This window comes from Wolffia australiana, chromosome 18, assembly GCF_029677425.1.
Source record: "Wolffia australiana isolate 7733 chromosome 18, ASM2967742v1".
NCBI lineage: Eukaryota > Viridiplantae > Streptophyta > Magnoliopsida > Alismatales > Araceae > Wolffia > Wolffia australiana.
The window spans coordinates 5567549-5594126 of NC_135852.1; the positions used below are offsets into that span (position 1 = coordinate 5567549).

The window sequence follows — 26578 nt, forward strand, 5'->3', positions numbered from 1 at the left end:
TTAGGATTCTCTTTGGAGTGGGGTAGCCCTTGATGGATATATTTAAACTTGGGGAAAGGAATGGGTTCTTCCCCCTGGGTTTAAGAAGGGGTAAAAAAACAAGAGAAAATATGAACTACACAATGAAAGACAGATAAAATTGGATGGCTAACATAGAGGTTAAGTTAGCAAAATCAACACCAAGCTAAAGTTTAATGATTTGGACAACGGAAATAGCAATGAGTAAGAACAAGAAGAAACTCAAAGATCAAGGCAGATCAATCTGGAAGCCTCATCAGTTGTGATGTGAGCATAGGCTTGATGCTGGACTGGCCACCTAGAAGGAGCTCATAAGCAGGGCATTCTGTACTGGTACATAAATATATATTACATAGATATGTAGATAGCTATGTTGTAGATTGATTTGTGGAAACATATGGTTAGAGTATGACAAATGTGTTGTTATCATCATGATCTGCCACCAGCATCATCATTACTTTCATCCTCTGAGGCTATCACATAGATGACAATATCCTTATCATTATGGTCATCCTCATCCCAAATATTTACAAATGATAATGACAAGGCCAGTATCATCATCATTATCATCATCTTGCGGCATAAGAATGAAGAGGATGAATTTGAGTCATCATTGACCTCTTGTCAGCAGATGGAGGCGAGATAGAGCCACAGTTATCGTCATTATCATCCACACCTACCTACAAATGCCTAGGATGAAGGTGACTTCATCATTGTCCTGAATGACACCAAACCTATAATCACAACACTTTTTACAAATCAAAGGCAACAAGAGGAAAAGTTAATTTTTTTTTCAAGAGACAGTCATGATCAGTTCTTGGGGAAAATGTACCTGCTTCACGTACAACAATTTGATGGATATATGGGTGGGGAAGTAGACAAAGAGAAAAAGGTGGGAGAGGGGGGATGATAGATAATACTTACAGTCAAAGGGCAGGCCTAGGCCACCAGAAGCACCGACCTGCAGCAAAAGAAGACTCCATCCCCCTAGAGAGAAAGAATATGAGACGAAAAATAGAAGAGCGTAAGCTCCTGGCTCACGTCGACGTCTCCCTCTCCAAGTGTATTCTCTTGTTGTAGTCCTCCTCCTCTGGCGCTGGCTTGCCTTCCTTGGCCTCCACTGCGCACCGTTTATAAGGCTTGAACGCGGCACTCTGCACCTTGACTCTTTTCTCCCCTCCTTCCTCCTCTGCCCCTCCCAAGGAGCTCGTCTCTTTCTCCTTCCCCTTCTCCTGGGGCGGCGAAAAGCTCTGCGGCAGCACCTCCCTGGAGAACAGCGCTTGAAATGCCAGCCGGCCCTGCAAATAATAAACGAGTAGAATGAATTGTGTGAGGAAGACGGAAGTCGAAGAAGAGAGCAGCACCTCTTTGGAGACTTCTTTTCTGAGGTCAACGACCTGGCGGCTGGGGTCAATGGCAGGGTCTTCCTCCTTTGGCTCCCCCTCAGCTTCGCTGCCAGGGGTGTTCGACCCCGAGGAGGATCGGTCCACCTGGATCTTGCTGTTTCCCCGCACAGACTCGGCGTCCAGCGTTGACTTTTGGTGGACTGTTGCGTTGACTTTGACTTTCCCCTTCTCACTGGGGTTTGAATCTGAGGAGGATATAGGGGAGCCTTTGGGGTCCACAGTCAACGGAGGGGAAGGGTCAACTACCAGGGTCTTCTGGTCTTCCCCTTCGTCTTCTAGCGGGCTGGCTTGGACGATGTGGGTCCTTGCATTGGGGCCCACAGGTGGTGGTGGCGGCCCGAAGGCAGCGAAGCAGCCATTGAAAGGTGGGTAGCAGAAGGGGAGTAGGCCGTGGGTGGCCCACCAAGCTGACGCTGCCGCCACAGTGGCTGCCGCCGCTGCTGCCATGCTTGGTTGTCCGGCAGCACCACCAGGGGGGGAGTCAACGCAGGAGGAGACGGCCTCTGCGTCTGCGGTCAGCCAGAAAGCCGCTGCCATGTTCGCCGCTGCGTGCGCCGCCGGGTTCTGAAGAAGCGTGGACATGATGTGGCCTGAGAAGGCCGGAGAGATGTGGGACCAGCTGAATGATGTGGGAAATGTTGGATGACTCTGGTGGACTGAGGTGATGGCTGATGGCGACGGATCTTTGACCATGCCAGGGATGGGGTCAAAACGTTGACTTTCTGGGTTGACCCTGTCGGGGGGCCAACTCATCTTTGAGGTTCCCAGATTTATCTGGCTCTCGTCCTCTGTGGGAATGTCCTCGGGTTTGCTTGAAGACGGGGTGCAGGGAGGCGCCACATGGAAGAGAGAGAGGGCACTGTTTGACTCTTTGACCCTTTTCTGTGACTTTGACCCATCTTGCCGCTGATCAGGAAAACACATTATGTGAGAGAAAGAGAGAGAAAGAAAGAGGACAGATGGAGGACTGAATTTTACCGTAGGGCCAGAATCAGTTTGTGGGTCTTCTGCTTTTTCCTTTGAATTTAAAGAAGAGGAAGAAGGAACTTGTGTTAAATGGGTATTAACATCTTTTCCTCGCCCAGAAGGGAAGGTAGGCCCCAGACCCATCTTTCGGGGGTAGGGATTGGTTGGTTTTCGTTTTGGGCGTGGAGGGGGGATCTCAATATCATGAACTTGACCCAGAGGAACCCCTTTAGATACTGCTTCCTTTTCCAGCTGGAAGTAATTTTACTATTAGACATTATGGTCACCAAAAGTATTCTTAGAATAAAGGAAAAAAAATAAAATTTGCCAAAAACATGAACTCGGATCCGAGAAAATTTGAAAATTTACCTGGTTTCATGCACTCTAAATTTTGACTTTAAGGTTTCGGCGTTCATTCAAGGTCCAAATTCTTCTAAGGTTGGTCCGACAGCGGAGAATTTTCAGTTTTCACCGAAAAAATCAATCATAGTACAATGAAGATAAGCAACTTCTACTGAATTTTAAATGGTCAAAGCTTTACTAAAAAGTTTTTTTCAAATTACTCTGATATCCAACTGGAATTTTCGTTTCTGATAGAGCCCTTGGCTTACAGCTCTACCAGGGAAAGAAAGAGATAGAATGAAAGATGGAAAATATAAAACTGGAGTTTCAGGCCGAGGAGGATCCCTTCACCATTTCAAAAAATTAAATTTATTGACTACCCTCTTTATGGGAGAGCTACCTGGATGTAACGGGAAACTACTTTAAAAAACAATGAAAAAGATACCTCTGGTAGTATCAATTTTAAAGAAAAATTAAATAAAATTTATGTAAATGCGATTAGGAAAAGAATTGTTTTCACTAAAAGATCGCCAAGTATGAACGTTTGTTTCTCTGAGAAAAAATATGGATCTGAATGTTTTTTTTTTTTTCAAAACGTTGTTCTTGAAGTTGTTCCTGCTGTTTTCTTATTCATCTTCATTTGACTTGATTTCGTGACAATGATCTTCATCTTCAATTACTTTGTAATCTTCATATTCAGATAACGGGAGGATCCTTGAACAATTTCTTGAACTTCATCCATGTCCAGAAGTAATCACGGTTTGAATTTTATATGCTTAATAAAAGGGAAAAAGAACTACCACAACGGGAATCCGGTATCTCGAAGTTAACTTTTCAGATGCATTTTAAGCACAGAACACAAAAAAAAACCAACATACCATGCTGCCTCAAGTTCGTTCTGGTACATCTCACAGACAACGACCAAAATATAGGACGGAAAGTATCTTTATGAACTAAGATAAATAAGATCTCACACCTTACTGAAGAACTTTTGAGCGTGACTTCTTATTTGTACAGCAGTCTTTGTGCCAATATGCTCTGTTGAATACCCAAGATACTCAAAAAATTTCAAAACAAAAAAAATTCAATTCATGCAGAAGAGAAATAAGTAGAAAATAGTTTAACACAATGGTAATGCGCACGAATTCCTAACCAATTCCCAAATCTATTGCTAGAAATTACTCATTTATCAGATTAATATAAAATCTTTATCATGTTTGATTAATTTCATTGGAGAGCCTCACCTTCAATTAGTTGCCAAGCTCTTCCGTAGAGCTTCAAGGCTTCGAGAAACCTGTTGTGTTCTTCCTCGGTCCACCTCTCCCGCTGCTTTGTGATGGTGTACGGTTTCCTCGGCTACAACGATTGACAACGACAAACACTAACTGGAAGTCAAGGTCGGGGACAAGTTTCCGCAGAAAAAAAGAATCAAGCAATTTCGACGGACTACTACCTTTACGATCAAATCCTCTCCCGACGAACACGTCTCCATAACAGCAATTCGCACGGGAAAAAGCTAAAAAAAACGGATAATCTCACTTAATTTCTATCAAAACGAGAGCACATCTTGTTTCCGGACCTCGGATCAGACGCCAAAAAAGAACAGAAGAGGCGTTAAACTGAAATCACCTCAAGGAATCAAAGATTCTAGGTCGGGCAAGACTCGGCCAATACCTAACTGTGACTGGCGAAGGCGAGCGGCGCTTCTAATCTACTCTTCACCTCTTTTCTCTTCATCGCTGCGCTTCCTCGGCTTGAAAATTTGCTCGGCGAAGCGAGATCAGAGATTGGAACAGCAAGAAAAACGAAGAACAGAGATCAGACCGAGGCCGAAGGCTTGGGATTTGGATTTGGAGTTGGCTCTTCCTCTTCCTCTTGCTCTACGAGAAGGAAAACCGGGCGAATCTCAGCCACTATTTTTTTTCATGGTATTTCCAAGCGAGGAAATTTTCTGGACAGCTGACGGTGAGATGCATCCAGATTGCGCCACGTGGCGGGTTTTCATTGGTCGTTATCAGGGCCACTGCGCTTTTCGCACGAACGGTCTCCAGGGCGAATCCCAGCCACGAACGGGATCCCGAGTCGAGGGTATTGTAGGTTTTTCACTTGTAATCGGGAGTGCTGACATGGCGTACTCTTTCTGCGGCCACTAAAGTGGTGGGACCCATGTGCCACGTGGAGTGGGTGACCGGCGGTCACCGGTTTGTCAGGCCACTTGGGGAGCAACAAAAGGGCATTTTCGTTATTTCAAATAGGCCGGAAAATTATCGCCACTAAATCCTTGGTGCCTTGTCGTGTGCTGGTGGGCCCCCACAAGACCTTGGGACGAATTTCCTGCTTGTCGTTTGGGCTTATACTTCGTCCTAATCTATGTAAATTTAGTATTGACTTTGGGAAAATTCATCAGGAAAACTATATAAAAATATTCACTCCTTGTTCTTACTCCTCTCTGTTTACACATCTGTGAATTTAACATTTCCCCCACGACCTCAATTCCTTGCCTCTGGTTTCAGAATATGTGTGCCACCTATCTTGTCTCTTATCTGGTCTTCCGAGCCCTTGTCGATCATGTTTAAATTGACTTTCACTTCGTTCGTGCGCAAGTGTCCTCGGATCAGCTGCAGATTTCCTCATCTCCGGCGAGTGCCAACTTGTAGATGTGCTCCCACAATCTTGAGTTTGAAGGGGACTATTGAGGAACATATCAAATTATACTTTTTTTATTCTTGAATGTTTTATTATTATTATTCAAACTATGCATAAACTTGATTTTGGGAGGGTACCTAGTGAATAAGATGCACTCTTTTATATTTGCACTATTTCCTTTGTGATTATTAGGATGTATTTGCTCTTCTTGTGTTCCAAGATTTGCTTCATCTGCCATCATAGGAGAGGCTTATTCTTGAATGGTTAAGGTTTGCCTAATAAACTTTATTTTATACATACAGTTATACCTAATCATAAGATTCACAATATAAGGATATTCAAGGTTTATTATGTGGAAATCATTGACATGGCATTAAAGAGTACTAGTGTGGTCCTAAACCATTTCCATTTTAATTTTTTTTCATTTTACAACAATCTCTTCAATTGTATGTACATTGTTAAAATAGACTCGTGAATAGTTGAGATATCAAGTGTTATTATGATACTCTATTGAGTAGAGTCAACTACAGAAATTTCAAATTATGACATTCACGTAGATCTAGTCAGCCAATGTCTCCTAGTAAGAATGCCATTTATGTGGATGGTGTTATCTCGTAAGAAAATAAAGGGTTTACTTAAAAAAAATCCCCTGAATGGGAAGTACCTAATTTGTTCAAAAAACAGAGTTATTTTATGAGAACTTCGAATAAGGAACCTTATGTATCATCACATTACCTATGATACTCAATTATTGATGTTGAGTGTTTTAAGTGGATTGTTACTGAAACTGCTTTCATGGATGTTGCTGGATACAATGACTCCAGTAATTAGATACCTGGTGAGTGATAAACTCAAAATTTAGGTAAATATTATGTTTTTAAGATTTTGAGTTTAATCAATAAACTTATAAACCTATAATCGTAGATAATTCAATTAGATGGTGATGAGTAAGGGTTGTCTCCATTGGGAACGGATATTAGGGAAAATACTATCTCAATTGGGTGAAGCACGAAGATGAGAAGAGCTACGTATACGGTAGTAAATGTGTGATGAGAGTGAACAATAAGATGAGAGATGGTTAAATAGGGTTCTACTAATTAAGGTTTAAGATAGATGAGGATGGAGAAAGGAGAGGGGATCGTAACGACGACGTGTTAGGTGGCGGATACGATGAGTGATGTAGTGGTATCAAGAAGGGATGCTAAGTTGAATAAGGAGAAAGAAATGTTAGCTTAAATGGGAAAGATATTGGTAGGTGATGAGATAGTCACTGCGTAAGATGAAATATGAAATGGGTGAGAGTGGATGACAAGGTATGATGACGGAGTGGATGAAGGATGGGAATGGATGATGGTGAAGGATGGAGGTGAAAGAGGGTAAAACTAACTAGAGTGTTAGAAATGATTCAATGTAAGGCGAAAAGCTAACCTTAGATCCCTATGTTCCGCCGAGATCAAGGCATCTTCCTGATGCAGATCAGCCTCCCCACTTCTCTGTTGAACCTCTCCAAACAGTAAAGACACCAAGGAACACTTGATGGACCTTCAAAACTTCACTTTCTTTCAATCAGCCTCACTAGGAGGAAGTGAGCTTTAAAATATTTTTTTACAAAGATCAGGGCTCAATATAGAGATCCAACCGTATGGATGGATAGAGGATGAAAGATGAAGCTGCCCTTAAAATTCCAGCTCGATCCGAGTTCTAGATCATCAGATATCAAGCCTAGAAGTTGGATGATTTCTTGCCATCGATTTATTTCAAAATATTTCTCTCTCCTCATCCTCATCAGCGCTGTCACATCATTCGGTTAGGGTTTTGTCCTTTTCGGCATTAAATCCGATGAGTGGCACATATTCCTCCTCATCATCCGCAATCAACGGCTTTCGTCGCGCCACGTGTTGCCCTCCTTTTTTCTGATCGGCCCACGTCACCTGCGCTAGGAAAATTCAAGAAAACCCAAAATATATTCTAAAATTCATAAAATAAAATAAAGGCCAAAAAATACTAATAAATGTATATTTTGACTTAGAAAAACCAAATCTTTCCAAATTTATTGTCAAAAAATTCCAAAAAATCGTATTCTGATTCAAAAATTATTTTCTTTCAGAATATGCTTTCAGAAATCTCCAAAAATAAATAAAATATAGAAATCTCAGAATATTGTTCAAAAAATGAATTTAATCATTTTAAGCTTGATAAAATGCATAAATGATTAATTCAATGCAAATAAACATGTAAATATGGTCATATTAAGATACTAACAATGGATGTTATCAGTGAGATATGAGACCACATAAATAATTGAAGGATACATCCCACCAACACATTTTTTTCAGAAATTGGGGGAGTCAAATATCAATCAGATAGTGTCTCTGCCTATCTCATTTTTTCGAGATAAATGACCAACATAGAATACGTGGCCATATGTATAAGTATTGGACCATTGTGAACATCCTACTCTTTTTTTGCATATCAGATCAATTTAGTGGGATACATTTCACAATACTTAAATGGGAATAAGAGAATGGTTAAAGCCACCATTGAATAAGGTATTACATCAATTATACATGAGGAAATTATTTTTTGTGGAATCAGCTCCAGATTATGTCACAAAGGCCTTATCTTCCTCTAATGATCAATCTTAATAAAAATTGAAAAACATCCTTGAATTAAACAGAGCAATGTTTTTGGAAGGAACATAATGTTGAGTTTTTTTTGGAAGGAACATAATTTTTTTTGGAAGGAACATAGTGAGGATCATGTTGATACATCCTTGAAACCTCAACATTTTGCACAATAGCAAAATATAATGTTATTGAAATCTAACAATCCTATCACCTTTTGTTAGGCCCCTAACTAGGCGGCATTCCCTGCCCAGAGGCCTGCGTGCTTATTGGGAGGGCATGTCCGTTGTATTTCGGCTCACGAAATTTTTAAGGACTGAGTCATAATGGGTAGCGATGCCCAAATACCTGATCTATTAGGCCATTGCCATTGACGGTGGTGATTCACGGCAGACTGCGCACGTGCCCGTCCACACCCAAGGCGGGACAGATCAGGTACGGTCCGCGCGTGCTGGGCACGCGGGCTGATCGGCGTGTGCGTGCATGCGTCAAGTGCCGCGTGCCACGCGTGGGCGCCAACGCTACGCGCCAGCGCCGAGCGCTGCGCGCGGGAGCGGGAAGTGCTGCGCGCGAGTGCGGGACGCGCAGGCCGGGCGGCATGCCGCGGGTGCAGCGCGCGGAGTTGTGCGGGGTGCCACGCAGCGGCCGCAGCGTGGTGGGGAGACATCCCGCCAGGAGACTAAGGCATGTGGCGCACAGAGAGCGCCGAGACGACACAGTGGGCGCGCAATGCTCCTGCGGGTAGTGCTGGGCACGCAGCGCCCAGCTCGGGGGCGCCGAATGCGGCGACGTCGCGCAAACTGTGCGCTAGCGTGTAGACATGGGTGCTGGTGGCGTGTGTGATCGTCAAGGTAGGGGTGGCGTGTGTGATCGCCACGCCCACGGGGGTAGGCGCCCTGCCCGACGCATGTGTGTAGCAGCAGAGCGGGCACACGCGCGCGGAGCGGTGGCCCTGAGGCGGTGTGGCAATATTACCTCGGCGCAAGGCACCTCGTCTCGTTCCTTGTAACACCCCTCGTCTTCCCCCATGTAATCCTGATGTACCCTTTAAGATATCAATGCAATGACCCTATTCACTGACGGTGCCTAGCACCAACATCTCCTCTAACCCCTTCCAAGCGATCTTAAGCAATTGCACAAGCTTCCGCTGCAAGAGATCAAGGCTGCTCAGTGTTCTGCCCCAAGCACTGAGGCCGGCCCACGCCAATTCCGGGCAAGAACCTAGCTCAAGATTTGACCATGTTACACCTTTGCATAGATCGTACCTGTGATTTTTTCATCATTATAGAGACACACGTTGAGCTGGTCAAATGCACAAGCTCTAGATGTATCAACATTATCCTCATTACATAAAATCTCCTCCACATCCATGATCCATGTTATCAACCCACTATTGCCATTATGTCATTCTGATTGCCTTGAAAGTGGACAGGAGCCAAGAAGATAAAGGAAAAGATGGATGGATGCCTGAATATTTATAGCGTGGATGAATTTTGTTCAATGCCTTCTCCTAATTATACTTAGTGGTTTTCATAAAACCCCTAAAATTTCACTAGATATTCTAAAATCTAACATATGACTTTCATATGTTCCTCTATGCCCATGTATTAGTCTAGTTAATGACTCTAATGACTCAATAACCTCTCTTAAATAACCTAATTAAATATCTAAATCAATGATAACCATAAATATCATGCTATTTTAGTAATAATTTCATGCATTTAATGTGCTTATTTTCATTGAAATGATCATAAACGCATGTCAGTAATGCTTCAAATTGTTCAATTCACTTTTAGAATGAATTTCTTATTTTTATTGACTTTTTTGTTTTTTTAACATAGTTTCTAACATTAATTACATGAATACAATAATTTTTCACTTTTTTGCACAAAATGCGCGCTACATTGGCAATTTACCACTTAAATTGGAGGAGAGGGAAAATTGGATGACTTAGATTGCTCCAAATTGAACAATGATATGTAGCAGTCAAGAAGGATTTTCAGGCTGAAATTTTGAGGGTAGTTCTATCTTTCCCAACTTTATTCATGCACCATATTAGATATATAAATGGAAGCCTCCATCAGCGTAAAAAATATACCCTTGGATTATAATTAATAGAGTGATTTGCTCATTTAAAATCTCGTGCTGCTTCGTTGTTGTATTCCAAGAGTGAAGGATTTAAGGAGTGCCATTTATATCAAGACACATGGAGGAAAAAAACACCATTATGTCCATTGGGCACGTGATGACAAGGTTAGTGTGATCTTCATCTTTTTCTGGCTCACCTCTTAAACCTTTTTCCTAGATTATCATCACCAATAGACTAGGTTTCTAGTATCACAAATGACACCTTCAATTTCATTTCTCATCAATGCGTGTACACCATCTCCGTCACTCTAGCTATGATAAAATCATCATCACTTGACCCCCTCCACAACTCATATGTGCATATTTGCCATCATCTCCATCGCAATCAGCTGCGGTATCTCTTTCATCCACTCCACTCCACTCATGTACAACACCATCAATCGTCATTCGGTGTTGCAGAAGCACTGTCAGAGGTATTTATTCACAACAAATTAGCATTGATCTATAAAAATATATTATAATCTTAAAACTATTTTATAAATTATCTGAAATAAGCACAATTATTTTCTAATAATTTACATTTATTTTCCATTAATTTTGCTATGATTTTATTAATTTAGGTTAAATTACTAAAATAGATATTAAAAAACCAAAAATAGAAATTAGAGGTAAAATTCACCTATTCAATACTTGCTCTCTATGGATTTGACCCTTGCATTATGCTCATAACGAAAATTTTAAAAAGTACGCCTTAAAAGACATTTATACCTCTAACGTATGGTACATCAATGAAGATATATATTAATTAATCAAGGATCAATTTGACCCAATTTAAGGATAAAATGAGAAATTTATTGTTAACTTTCATAATATCTATTTTTATATATTTTATTAATTGTTGAGACTAACCCGACTTGAATCCTTATAATCTAGAGGATTTCTCACATCCTCTTCGTGTTTTATTTGAAAAATAGGACTTAATAAATACAATGGTGAATTTAAGACACAACGGGAGGAAAGTAGAAAACAAAAAACATCTAATATATAAGAATAAGAGGCCTGAAACACAAAAAGCCCACTCTAGAAGCCTATTTAAACCTCCTTAAGGACCGGGTCAACTTCAGGCAAGAATTATGGAACTAACCCATAATTTGAATTTTAAAGGCCTAATTTCAAATCTGGGAAGGAGGGAATGTGGATCCAGGCTGGAAATAAAAAAATCCTAGCCCTCCAAACCCTTGGAATGAAATCCAATGGCTGGGAGATTTATGACACTTCTATTTAATCTCTTCTCTCCTCTCTTTGTATCTCATCTTGGATTTCTACTCTTAAATTGTTGTTGGAGGCTTAGTGCATCATATTTCTTTGATCCATTCTTGTTCTACAAGAGTGTGGATAGAGAAAGAACACTACTTGGCCCTTGGGGGAAGTGACAACAAGGTTTGTGTGATCTCTTGAATGTTTAATTTGAATTTTATCACCTTTTTCTCTAGTTAAATATTCTAATGGATATCCTAGACTTGAAGCTTTCTAATGCATCAGCACTGAAAAAATCTTTCTGTAGGAAAATTTACAACGTATGTGGTTTACTACCAGTTGGTGCCCAATTCTCACGCTGGAGTAGCATCGTCGCCCGCGAATTGCAGCTAAAGATTCTCTTTAATGTTAAATCTTATTTTTTGCCCCTCAAATTTCCCATAAAATCCTAAAAAAACTACATTTATTTATTAGAACATATATAAAACAAGATAAATATATATTTCATTTATTTAAAATAATTTTGACTGGTTTTCATTAAGTTAATTTATTTTTTATTTAGAAAATTAAAAATATAGAAAATTAGAAAACTGCCTAACAATTTTATTTTTAAAATATATTTGAATTGAAGTTTACTCTCTCATTATTTTATCCTTGAGGATTTTACCCCTACTGACCCTATTCTAAGGAAGGAAAATTTTACAAATATTGTTGCCTAAATCAGAGTCTTAAAACGACTTATTTAACCCAAATTCTGGTTTATTAATTGGCGACATTGTCGGGGAGCAAGTACTATGAGGAAGTAAATTTGTTTTTATTATTATGCTTTATTTCATTTCTTAAAAAAATACTACAAAGGATGATTTTATAGGTATATTTATTTATTGGATCTTTTGACTATAATGTGAACTCTCTCTTTTAAAAAATGCCAACTGTCTTTCCTCATTTGCTCCACTCTAATGGCTACAAGATATCCATACTCAGCATATGAGTAAGACTATATAGTGCTATTCTATCTTTACATTTTCATATCCTTCTTGAGTATCCCTTAGAATATGTACTTAGTATTAGAATATTTGGACATTTCCTGAATATTGTGGAGATTATCTGAATATTTGGACATTTTCATATAAAATGCCTCAAATTTTGTTGCCAGAAATTTTGTAAGTGAAGACTCAAAGTTTGATTTTATCACCATCCTAAAAAATATCTTGTGGATAATTTTTTGCAAAATTGATGTCATCTACGATTTCATATGTGACTACATGACGAACTGAAACACAATACTTCTCTTAGTAGGTGTGATCCATTGGACATAGATCCAAATTTTCAATTTTTTTTGGATTCCTTGGAATCCACATTTCCCCTTTCCACTGGTACCTAGTTGCTTCTATGTCTGGATATCTTATATTTCCCTAGGAAAATAGATATCGTCAAAAAATATTTTTAGTTATCTTTTTTTTCTCTCCAGTTGAACCAATCCACCTACTCGACTTCTAGTATTTAAAGTGAGTGGTGTATCCACTCCTATAATACTATTGTTTTAGAAAATAATCAAAGAAGATCCTGGTAAGACCTGCACTTACTAGGGAAGGAAAAGAAATGATATACTTTTCTTATATTCAGTTCTTTTGATCTTCAATATTCAATCAAATACTCTTTTGTAAGGATTGAATTGTCCTCTGATGAAGGCGAATTTTACATAAAAATTTTGAATCTAATTTTAATTTTAATTTACCTTAATACAATAAATTTGATTAAAGATATTAAACTCACTCAGACGTATAGTTAGAGCAACTTTGTCTCCATTGGGACTGGCCTTTAGAGGTGTATTCGATAACTGATTTATAGTTAATGAGCCCTAATGAAGGTACTCAATATAATGAATATAAGAATGAATAAGAAGCTAGTAAGTATAGTGAATATTAGGTGAATAACAGAACTAGGTATGATGAAGAGAATATCATATATTAATTATATTTCATATAGATATTAATAAAGATAATAGGAAAGTAGGGTATTAAGATGAATTAATGCTGTTATAGGTAAAGATGATAATAGTATAGGTAGAGGAAGAAGTAGATAAGACTAATAAGATATATATAATATTAAGATACTATTGACAGATGATAGGAGGTTATTTAGTTAATTATTAGTAAGCTATATAAGAATATGAGTTGGTTATAAGGATATTGGAATTAAGATTTGAGTTAGATAAGAAATAAGATATTATAGTAATAAGAGATCAGTAATTGGTTTATAGATGTATTTAGTTTAGTAAGAGTTATGAAGTAGTAAGAAGAGAGAAAATAAGTGTTATAAATATAGGATAAATAAGGAATTATACAATTATTAAGATGCAGATTAGGGGAAAGGATAAATACATGCATACATATATATCCTATGAGTTTAAGCTTTAAGAGCGAGTGTGGTAAGTTAATGATATAATTAATTACCTAGCTAGATAGGGAGAGAGGATAAGAGAGAATAAAGGGGCTATTAGGGGTAATTAAGGATTATATATATGAGTATAAAGTCTCCTATAGTAGTAGAAGATGACTTTTATAGGTATATTATTTATTACATGGTTAATATATATTATTTTTATACTTTTTTATGGCGATAATTTGAGAGAATTAAGGGTAATTCTGTTGGCACCTGAGAGGTGTTTGATAGAATGCCCGGAAGAGACCAAAATAAGAGGTGTATTTGTTATTTTTAGATATATATACTTTTTACAATGAAAAAATAAGGAAGGAACTAAGATTAATTGATTAATATCTTCAATTGCACCGGATGTGCTCGATGAAGTGAAAAATGACAAGGATCCATATAAATCTAATGAAATCGATTTTCTCTTCTATTCAAACTGAAATTAATCAATTCAGCAATGTAGATCAAATGATTTTGTACCAGATTTGAGCATAAATCTGACCTGATTTGCCTGGAGTCGATGATCAAGGGTGGTGGCGCCGGTTGCCATTGCTTAACCTCGGCGTGCAACCCCCTAGATATTCTCCTCCATGCTGGCACGAATCCTTGTCTCCGTGGGCTCTCTTTGGTGCCATCCTGAATGGTTGGAGTCATCGTAACAGTGTCACTCTCCTCCTCTTGCTCTTGCTGCCACTAGAGGGGTCCTGCACTGCTGCCTATTCTCTGGATCAGAAGATGCTGTTAGAGACATCCCCATCTCCCTTTACGAGGTCAAAAGAGGTTCTCTCAACCTCTAAAGGGTTTGGGTTTTATCCAACGGCTCTCCATGGGCCGTTGGATCAACATGTGGTCCCCTTGTTTGCAGCTGGGGGACGGAGAAAGACGGTACTGCCTCCCAGCTGTTCGATATCCCCTTAACAAAGTTCAATGGCTGTGATTAAATTTCAGCCATGGACCCATTCTCAATCATTGTACCCCTTTGGCCACATCAGCTGCCTCGCCACCCTGCCTTGTCATCATTCTTCCTTGTGATTTGCTCATTTGTGTGGCCCCTCGTCTTCGTCTATGCCCTGAAAGCAATTAGAAGTCTACAAAACATAGAATATATTTCAAATTTAAGTGTGTTAAATCTCATCATCTGATCTTCTTTAATAAGATTGACTGGTTAAGATTAGATCAAAATCTTTGAGAAAGCCTGTCATGAGTCGGGCTTTGGGCAAAGTTGACTCTAGGCCCATTCAATACTTCCTCTATTGTTCTTAAGATCACAGCCCATTGGGCTGCGATTGATCTTGTCCTTATCAGCCCAGCTCGGTGCAGATCAGAAAGAGATAGTCAGGTGCAATCCCATATGGAAAGTTTTTAGGAAAAGTTGTTGTATAAAAATTTTGCACAATATTGTATAATGAAAATGAAAGACTTCGCTCTCTCATGTGTGCACGGGCTTCTCCATAGGCCTAGGTGGGTCCTATCTGTGCACTTAGTTGGGTCAGCAGTTGGGCTCGTCATGTGGTGGTGCTCGCTGATTGCTGGCTGGCTTGAGCACTGTGGGCTCGCTGGCTGGCTTGAGTGCCGCCGGCTTGTCCTTAGCTGGCCACTCAAAAACCTTTTTTATTCATTTATCAATTTTTTTTATTGAATCCACTTAGTTTAAGGACATATAATTTCAAAATATTTTTTAAATGGGATAAAAATTCGAGCACCAAATATGATTTAAGTGGGAAAAATGGCCATATAGAATATTTTAGAGAAATAATGCATGTAAGGAAAATTTATAGTACAATAAAGACATAATTAATAAAATGATGCATATAATAATTCTAAAATGTGTATATTTTTACATAAATATTTTCTGAGTATCATATTGATATTTTATTCATACTATTCATATCGTCCGAGTATCCCATTGATATTTTGTTCATACTATTCATATTGTCCAAAAGATAGGAAAAATTACCATATTTTATCATATAATTTGATAATAATGAATCAATTTTGTTGAACAAGGAATAATAGGCTAGTTATCTTGATCAAGAGACTATACCAACCTTCAAAGCCTGGTCAGGCATCATACTTTAAGGAGAATATCAATATTTATATCCAACTCCTTGACAATGGGGACATCCTTCTCTTTCATCCCGAATTACATACTTTCCAAATTTAGTTCATAAGGATAATAATATTGACTCAGAATTTTATCAACAGACATGAAGATAATCTCTCTAAATTAGCAATGATTAGAGTTCTAGAAAATATATATTGATATATGAAGATCCGCCACGCATGTTGTTATGCATACAAATAGATGGTTTCTAGTTTTAGTAGATCATTTCACAAGAGTCTCGTGGGTGTTTCTTATTCAAAATAAGTATAAAGTATATGATATTATTCTAATATAAAATATGAATTCTTATAAATTCAGTACCAATTTTAAAGTTTTAAAACATATAACTAGCATTTGTCATTTTTTACCAACGTTAGGTAAAACTGAACCAAATTGATGACGTCTGTTGGGGAACATCAAGTTTATCAAATTTTGGCACAAGATCTGGTTTCATGAAAAAAACAAACCAAAAACCAGACCAGAAATAGTATGGAAAAAACACTTATTAGTATGTTGATACATAGATTTTTGAACCTGGATTTGGTCATGCTTACTCTATAGTCATAAGCCAACTGTGCTACTCATTGATGTAATATGAACACCGTGATCGAATTGGTCGTGTTACGCCACAAGATAATGAACGTAAAATGCGTGTGGCAACATGATGTGATGATATGTATCGATAGAAAATTCAACGGGGAAGTACACCGGGAACTGACAGATCCAAGGTGACGGGACAGATAACTTGTAAACACAAGAGACTATATAACATATATGTGCTCCTTTGGATGGTCCCCCATCACTCATGCTTATATTATATAACATTCAATATCCGTAAATAATAAATAATATAAATGCACAAATAACATATGCAAAACATATAAATACGAAAATAAGATAGATACACAAATAACATATATGAAAAATTCATAAATACGTAAATCAGATAAAGACAGGAATAACATATATATAAATAATACACAAATAACATAAATTAAAAATACATAAATACGTAAATCAGATAAAGACACGAATAACCTACATATAAAATACACAAATAAAAAAAAAAAATATATAAATATGTAAATCAGATAAAGACACAAATAAGATATATATATATTTATAAATATGAAAATAGCATAAATACACAAAACATAAATACAAATTACTCTAAATATGAAAATAACATAAACATACAAAGAATGTAACTACAAAAATAACATAAATATGAAAATAATATAAATATACAAATACCCAAATAATATAAATAAAAATACACAAAGGCCATGAATACGATAATATGCAAATACATGAGTACAAAAATGTAAACACCTAGATATGTCATTGTGTAAATACATAAATATTTAAATGTATAAATATGTAAATCTATGAATGTAAATATGAAAATATAAATACATAAATTCAAATATAAATATATAAAAATGTGCACAAATACAGTTTTGCCTTTGATTCTTTAGTGAATCCATGGCAAAATGGAATCTTTCCGTAGTACTATTGTTTATTTAACTATTTTAATTAGTAATTTTTTTATTTTTATTTTTAAATTTCAATATTACCTTTTTTCAGATGCATGTGACCAAACATTTAGGTTTTACCAAACCAAAACCGAACTCTGACCGAACCAACACCGTACTGAAGTTTAGGTATAGGTATAGGTATTGGCCAAAGACTAATACAGAGACCGGAACTCTCATTCCCTAAATATAACACAACATATTTATGAAATTTGAGAATTTATGATTACTTAACTTGATGCGTACGCACTGAAAAATCTAGTAGCTAAAATTAAACTGGATAAAGTATTATACAAAATTTAGAATTATGTGTGAACCTTAGCATCTCAAAGATTGAAATGATTGAAGCTATCTTGAGAGCTAATCTCCTAATTAGTAAATAATTAATATTTTTAATCATTTTGACCTACCTTCTAGAATACTAAATTCCTTTGTCATATGTAAACCTTAATAATATATATATTGGAGTGCTGCTGTGTATTAGTTTTTTATTGTAGATCAAACATCAAACCTAATGCATCTGATTCACAATATATTAAAGTAAAATTATTGGTTCAAGTAAAATAGCCCCAACTTCTAGGATAAATGTGGTCAGACAGGCAGGAACCGTTGAACACAAGAAAATTAACCAAAATGAGTGCATAAGATCATCCTTACAAACTTGGACTCAAGGTAATCTAAGAGATGAAGATAAAAATTTATATATAAACTATGATTAAAAGTACTTTACTATAACTCTCTTGAAAAAAGAGGGAATAATCATAAAGTATATGACATTGAAGACTATTCAACATGGCATCACACATCATCAATTCAGAGTCAAAATATTCTTTCAGAACGAAACATAACTGTTAGGTTTAAAGGGTATTCATAATTGAATTTAATTCCAGGTTATAAATAAAGATATTTAGAATTTTCTGACATCATATTTGTAGAGATATTGATCTTTAAAATTGGAATATAATTTTTCATGATCATTTTGAAGTAGAATATCATATTTCCAAATTATTCAAGGGATACAAATATGATATCTTAATTATTTCTAGAATATAATATTTATAGAATATGCTCTTTCAATCATAAGACTAATTATTTTGGGCTTATTTAGATTCCACCATGTGCCACCATCTTTTTAGTCAGATAGCAACCAATCATTGATATTTCCCAATGATTGCTTGCACTTATCATTGAAAAAAATGTTTTTATGGACCACAAATCATGATACCATAATGGAATAATAATGAGCTAGAATTTACCTTTGTAATGTGCAGGGACACATGGAGGCATGAAAAAGGGTAAACAATTATTTCCAATAATTATGATGTAATATAAGCACATGTTTGGGTGTCAAAAACCAATCATTAAAAGTACAAAAAATGTAATTTAAAAGCATAACACAAGTCAACACAAAAGATCAGTCAATACAATCACTTTTAATGCTGTTTAGAAAAATTTAAAATCTGGGGCATGTTGTGGAACGAGAGCAGTCTTTAACATAAATTAATGATACATTTTTAGAGAATCCTGGGATGCCTATCGATAGTTGTTGATTATTTAAAAAAAATGGAGAAAATAGGTGGGAAAACTCATGATTCTGATAGTACGATCTAACATGTGAATTGACAAGGAGAGAGTAAAACTAATGGCTCAAAGTTTGAAGTATCTGACCATGTAACTATCTGACCATATAGAAGCAGTTTCAGGCTGAAAGTTTGAAGTTAGTTTTTTATGTGTCTCCTCTATTCATCTATATCATCTGATCCATAAATATATCCCTCTATCAAGGCAAGTACCATATTGGAGTTTCTCCTGCACTAGTAGGCCAAGTGAAAGAAAGTGATATTTTGATTTGCCAATATTTTTTAATGGTAATTTTATATCAAAGTCAGAACACAAAAGAGAAGTAGATGAGCTCTCCCATGATTATAAACCTATTTTATCTTGGTGGAACATAATATTCTATGGCAAGTTCCTTATCCATACATTGGCATCATTTTTTGAACGCCTGCCCATCAATTCACAACTGGCAATCCACATACACCAATCCATATCCATCCATCATATCAAATTCATACTAACCATCATCATCATCATGATCATCCAAAATATCACTTCTTCCATTTTATACAATTTATATACATTAAGTATTCAATATATCTATCCCTACTTATCACCTTCTCATCGTACCATATTTTTTGTTCTTATAAAGTATTTCTTCTCATCACATAATCATCGCTTAAAGATAAATTAATTGCAGAATCATTTTTACTGTTAATAAACCTTTTTTCATCACAAGATAATCATTTATATTTTAAAAAATTCAGGTATTTTATACATTTTATATATTACCTCAATTATTATAGGAAAATTGATGTTCCAAAATTGAGCTCATCAACTGTGCAATTGATCATTTGAAAGTTTCTCATTCATTATTTAAGTAGCTAAAAGAGACTACATATGAAGGGTTATTATTTACAAGAAATGACCTCTTTTTATTATTTTAATTAAAATTGATTTTTGAAATACTTTAGTTGAATTTTGGTTAACCACAAAATATGTATTTTTTAGGTGTTAACTTGGTTTATTGGAAAATAAAAAAGTAGAAAAGGTTCATGGTCTACTGCAAAGAAAAAACATAGAGTACTTTAACATAGAATTGTGGAAGAATAATGGACTGTAAGTATGCTAAAGGATTTAAAAATCAAGTTGCAGGTAGCTATTAAGATGATAATAAAAGGTTGAAATCAACAGTACAAAAACTTTTTCAACTGACATAACCAATCATGTAAACATAAATGATGGATATTATGTAGCCGTCATGATAATTAAATATCTACTTCATTTTAAAGTCAACTGAGATACATTTTTATTTATTATGATCCTTATGCTATCATAATAAATAATTATAATACGGAGAATAATGACGAGATCATAATAATGTGATCAGTATTTTTTAAATATGTATTATAAATATTTATATTCAAAGGACGCCAAAAAAGATATAAAACTATCTAGAAAGAAAAATAACATATGATCCTACTTTCAGGAAAAGCATGTCTGATCCCATGGGCATTAGTGTACAGATATTAATCACAAATGGTGGTGTTCTTTAGATCTGTACAAATTCTTGAATGTATAAATGGCCAGACTTGTGATACCAAACACAACTTTTGGAAGAATGGATATGTTTTGACTATGACATGAGATTCCATAATCATGGGATTCAAATTAGTCATAGCTTGGATGTATTAATAAGTACACAAATGTTTGAGTTGTCAAGATCGATATAAGTGGAGATTGACTAGAGGAAAAAGATGCCTGAAATCCTTGGCCATGTGGAGGATTCATAATTATATGTATATAATATCTGGTGATGGTAAATATTGTATGATAAAGTTAAATAAATATTGTGTATCTTCTATATTACAAATGTAAGTTGGTACCCCATGGGCTGGAAACTTAATCATATGATAGGGTTAAAGCAATCCTTGGTTTAGTAATCAATATGTTTTTAGAATTTAATGAATAAGGTATGAGAAAAATTATTGGCATATAGAAGAGATTAACTAGGCTGAAATATGAACCTATAGGATCACACTCACAAAATCTATGGATGTTGGTGGACTTATTGAAATTATACAAGATTTTATGAAAATTTCCATATTAAGTATAAATAGAGGGGGAAAACATTTTAAGTGCTCATGTCAGCTAGATATAACTATTGCTTATCCCATTCTCAAAATATCACTTCCTCAAATGTGCTCGTCAGCTAGATATAAATATCTAGTGGATCTTTAAATAGAGTTGAAAAAGTACAAGAGGATATCCATCGCTATATTAATCATGTGGATACATCTAGAGGCCAGGCACGTGAACAAATTTAGGAGAATCTTCCATGGAGAAAATTGAGAGCTGAATCTGTTCCACATAAGTTGATAAGATCATCTTAAATTTTATGTTTGAAATCCAATTTGATCTTTATGATTGTACTGCATTTATCAAATTGTAAGCCCAAAGAACCCAATAGTAGATAGAGACCGTCAAGGAAATACAAGAATACAAAATCCAATGTACTCGATACGTCACATTGAGTAGAAAACATCATTAAGGTTTTGGCATGAGTTATGCATAAAAAAATCTCTACTTACTCAGAATGAAGGATCTTCATAATTTACTTAATGTGGAGCAGTGAGAGAAGTTCTTAGGTGTGGGAGTTAACTCTAATGTTTTATAATTAAATATTTTATCATTATTATTATAAAAACTTAAAAAATTGAGATATTTAGGTGCCAAGTTAATAATATATACTTTTTTAGAGAATGACGAATTGAAAGAAATGAGAAGAGTGGAAGACAAAGTTTCAGTTTAATTACTGAAAAGCCCTTTACATTAGGCATTCTAATTGTAATTTATAGTGAGTTGTGATGTAGGTTTTATAGGTATTAATGGGATATAGGTGGATTATGTGGTGGATCATTGGTGAAAACTCAGGTCATCTTCTGTATGACTTTTGTTGAGGTTGAATGTGGAACCTTTTTTTTTTAGACCAGTTTGTGTGATGTGTTTGACTTGGTATTTTGTGAGGATTTGCCTTCATACTCCCCTTCCAGAAGTATATGGAACGATGTTGAAGTTCCTTGATGGAAGATGACACAATAATTGGATGTCTTTTGTCAGAGGTTTGCTGAGCTAATCACTAGCCAACACAAGTGACATGTCTTGGCCCCAACGCATTCTAATGTGCAGTTATCAATCCCATTGTGTTTAGTGTGTGATCAACCAGATATTAGGATTAGAATTTTTTTAAGGCTTCCTGTTTAAGGAAAAAAGTATAACATTCCTTACAAGCACATGTTGATCCAAGGTCAAAACCATAGAGAGCAAGTATTGAATAAGTAAAAATTCAGCTCTAATTTTTTTGTTGGTATATATATTTGAGGACTAAATCAAAATTTAAAAAATAAAACTAGAAAATAATAACCTAATTTAGATATAATAATTTTTGAAACATTTATAGAAATTTCTAATTGAAATTACTAAGTAATTCTAAAAATATGATAAAATACCATTAAATGCAGAAAAATCATAATATTATTCTAAAGTAAAATAAAAAACTTTAATCTTTAAACAAATATTTCAAAACTTTTAAAATTATTTTTTTCACTGAATGAATGTTAGAAAACTATGTTAAAATACCATAAAATAAATAAAAATAGGAAATTCGTGTAAAAGTGCAATAAATCATTTTAAGCATTAATAACATGCATTCATGATCATTTCAATGAAAATAATCACATAAAGTATATTGAAAGTAGGACAAAAAATAGCATGATATTAATGATTATTATAGTGTGGGTTAAGACGGGGTTAAAAATAAGTCACACCTAGACTGGGAAATGTAGAATTGGAACGAAGATGCTTGAGATGTGAAGTTTGTTGAGTATAGAGCATAAAAATCTGTTGTGTTTTGGCAGTTTCCATGGCTCTATATCTGGCTTCAATATTAGAACGAGCCATAATGGGTTTTTCTTGGTTTAAGGACAAAGTTAATTCCTAGGAATATCAGGTATGAGCTAGTCGAACATAAATTAATCTTACAGTAAGCATGATTAGCATTCTTGCCGGCACAAAGAGGATGAATATAGTTGGTCAGGGGGAGAAGGGTACAAATATACTATAGAAAGTATAATATATGCTTCACGTGGATCCAATTGGTGGCCGAGGAAGCCTGCATGGCTTGGCATGCCAAAATTAATGATTAATGTGATATTTGGTTGATTTAAGGTTTAAATTTGAGGTCCCTGATGGCACTCAGATACATGGTTTTGGTGAGAGTGGAGGTGAGAAACATGATGAATTAGAGGTCATAGTGTGGCAGAAAGTTTGTTGGGAGCTACATGTATTTTTTAGCAATTTTGGTGCAATATTTGGATTGAGAGGATAAAATTAGAGAAGTACAAGAACACCTTGATTCTGATGAAGTAATAAGAGGATCTGAGATCACATCTTTCAAAGTTGAGAGAGTGCAATAGCAATGACTTACTTTAGTAGGCTTACGTAGGGGTTATCTCCCAACTCCCATGGCTTGCCGCTAACTTTAACTAGGTTTGGGGTTGACTCTTAGTTAGAGTTTATGTTGACTCAATGTTGGCTTTGACTTATAATTGACTTTTCATTAATCTTAGGCTGATTCTGACCTCTGACTTTGGTTGACTTTTATGAACTTTGGGTTGGCTTTAATCATTTACTTTTGTTGATCTTGATTTTTGGGTTAACTTTGACTTTTGTAGGTACCATATCCAAAGTAACTCAAAATGTGATAAAACAAATTAACATTGATAAGATAACCCAAGTCCAAATAATAAATAACATAAAACTAATAACTCACCAAATAATGACTAAAATGAACTAAATGAAAAACAATAAGTCTAAGCAATGTATCATATAAGTCTGTGACCTGTGAGTTGGATTAGTAGAAAGTTTAATTAACATAGTGCGATTCAATGTACATACAAATAAACAACTCTTTAGGGAGTGAGAGATTAGTAGATTGACACAATGCAAAAATCAAAGATCAGGAAATAGATCTATAAAAAATACTCATTTATGAAAACATATAGCGAAACATTTGGAAAAAGTACATAAATACAAAGATTGGCACAAGATAAGTAAAATAAAAAAGGAAATACCCAAGATAGGTAGAGTGAGAGATATAAAGTGGGGCAGAAAGAAATGTAGATTGAAGTAAAATGACACTTTATGGTAAATATATGTTGATATATATATATATATATATATATAATTAGACAGTGATGCAGATAGAGATATGTTCTTTAAAAGGGTATATCATTGATGGAAATATATGTGGGCGGCAAGCCAATCATACATTCCACACCTTGTTCAATGTTCATTTGTAGAACGTATTCATTATAGTGCATGTGTGATGCTTATAATGAAGTCCATGAATACATGATCGGACTTAGTGAATTATGATGAGATCGTAATATCGAGATCATTAGTATTTAAGCATGTGTTCTAAACATTCTTATTCAAAGGATACATGAGAAAAACGTCAAAGTATCTGAATATAATAGTACTATCTAGCCTCACTCATATGATGAGTATGGCTGGTCCCGTAGCCATTAGTGTGGAGATACTAAGGATAGATAGTGGGTGATCTTTAGTAGAAAGAGTTCCCTAAATTGATCCGTACGAATCCCAATATGGTATTATATTGCAAATTGTTGATCAGGTCGATTCATGACACAGTTTTGTAAGTGGTCCTTAGACCTGAGACACCAAAGACGTTTTGTGGATGGACAATTGTACTTTGACTATGGCCAACAAGTCTCTAATCATGGGATTCTAAACGGTCTTAATTCGGGTACATCAAGAACACGAAGACGATTGAGTGGTCAAGATGGGATCGTGCACCCTCGGTACAAGAGGTGACAACTAAAGGAAGACGATGTGATGAAGTCCTTGGCCAAGGCAGTGAAATATTGGAGAAATGTTCTCCAATGATTTCTGAATGCATCAGCACTAGCTCGGATGACCGATTCGGGTTTGATAGTTGACCATACCTTATGTCGTCCAAGGAGCGCCAAGTTGATGAGGGACTATACATACACGGTAACTGATGATGAATAGGTTCCATGAAGTGAGTCGACACACTCCTTTGTATATTCTAGGACACGAGGTGTAGCTTGGCACCCCACATGTTAGAAACTCGACCTTTCGATTGGGTTAAATCGATCCAACATTAATCAATCTATATGATGATATAGTTAATTAATATGGAAGGCCAATAAAGTTTATTGGGCCGCTGGAGTCATTAACTAGACTGATAAATGGGCTTAGAGGGTCACACGCAAATGGTCTTTTGGACGTCGAAAGATATACTTAAGTTTTGGGGGTTTTTATGAAAAATACCCACTTAGTATAAATAGGGGAAGGCCCTGAACAAAATTCACCCATGCCAGAATTGTTCAAGGGCCTTTTCCTTTCGTCTCCCTTATCCCACAACCCCTCTCCATCCCTAATGCGATCGAGACGACGTAATGACGACGACGGAGAAAGAACGGGGCTCGTCAATGAGGAGGAGGAGATTCGATGTGCTGAGGATCGGGTGGATACATCTAGAGGCTGTAAATTTGAGCATCTTGAATTGTCTCACTCTGGGATCCAAGAAATCACAGATGTGATCCATGCAAAGGTACTTCGTTTGATAGTTTTAATGATGCCATTCGATTCCGTTTAGGTCTTCCGCTGCGAATCGTTTTGATTCCGTGATCCAGATCGAGGCCTTTAGAACCCAACAATCATGACAAAGATAGAGACATGATGTTATTTAGATTTTATATCTATAATTTTTTATATGCGAGTTTGAAATTGATGTGTTGAGAAAAAAAGAAATTGAAAGAAAGGTAGTGATATGGAGATAAAAGGGAAAAAGTGTAATACATATAGGAATGGATATATTTTCAAATAATACAAGGTAGATAAAAATCAAGATGACTAACAAAGAAAGGTGTGCACTTGGGAGAGATTACAGTGTTTGATCATTTTTTAGAGATAGGTACATATATCGTAGAGAGATTGACATGTGTGTGATCTTCTTAGGTAGGAGAGAGCTCACTTCATACTATTGAAAACACACGTAAGGATGAGTATGAATGTTATGCTAGCCCGTTCTCACCATCCTCATCTTTACATTATCTACATACATTAGAACAGGAAATGAATTATATCTTAATTTTCCTATATTGGTTATTCACACACTACATTTCCTTTAATATTGAATATCAATATTAAACTATGGCGTGAAAATTATGATTATCCTAGAACACCTCTTATTCTTAAAATAATTTCTTGTGATAACAATTTTAGATTCAACCAATTACTCAAAATCATGGAGTGACATGAATATAATAAAATTGGATCAAAATAAAGAGTTTCAAAATTATTTTCTTTTCTGATGTGATATAAAATAATGGAAAATGGTTGATTTGAGGTTTCATGATAAATCTTCCTCATGAGATATGCTCCTCCTAAGATTATGTGGCATAATGTACGTTCTAGATCCTAGGGATATGATCTCCCCTTTACGAGTGAAACTGAACCTCATTTTTTATTTCCATTTTTTATAGTAATCAGATA

At 35.9% G+C, this 26578-nt stretch overlaps 1 protein-coding gene across 5 annotated transcripts; it reads right to left on the bottom strand.

Moving 5' to 3' along the window:
• Positions 1–782: 782 nt before the first annotated feature.
• On the bottom strand, positions 783–4616 carry LOC144715298 (protein LHY-like). 5 transcript variants are annotated; one of them, XM_078590227.1, is made up of 7 exons: positions 4407–4616; positions 4186–4248; positions 3977–4088; positions 3709–3770; positions 2403–2642; positions 1383–2330; positions 783–1316 (listed from the first exon to the last, which is right to left on the bottom strand). In XM_078590227.1, exons 2-7 carry the CDS (start codon positions 4222–4224, stop codon positions 1056–1058), a joined length of 1662 nt encoding a protein of 553 aa, XP_078446353.1. In that variant the 5' UTR covers positions 4225–4248; positions 4407–4616; the 3' UTR covers positions 783–1055. The 5 variants fall into 5 exon arrangements, with proteins under 5 accessions (XP_078446353.1, XP_078446352.1, XP_078446354.1 ...); XM_078590226.1 differs by having other exon boundaries at positions 4362–4616; XM_078590228.1 differs by having other exon boundaries at positions 2403–3770; positions 3977–4113.
• Positions 4617–26578: the final 21962 nt, after the last annotated feature.

Excerpts from the sequence above, each read along its gene's own strand:
- LOC144715298 (XM_078590227.1), bottom strand. The coding sequence starts at position 4,224 with ATGGAGACGTGTTCGTCGGGAGAGGATTTGATCGTAAAG. Across the intron at positions 2,643-3,708 it reads CTCAAAAGTTCTTCAGTAAG|CTGGAAAAGGAAGCAGTATC; the intron begins GTGTGAGATCTT and ends AATTACTTCCAG. Across the intron at positions 2,331-2,402 it reads AAACTGATTCTGGCCCTACG|CGGCAAGATGGGTCAAAGTC; the intron begins GTAAAATTCAGT and ends TTTCCTGATCAG.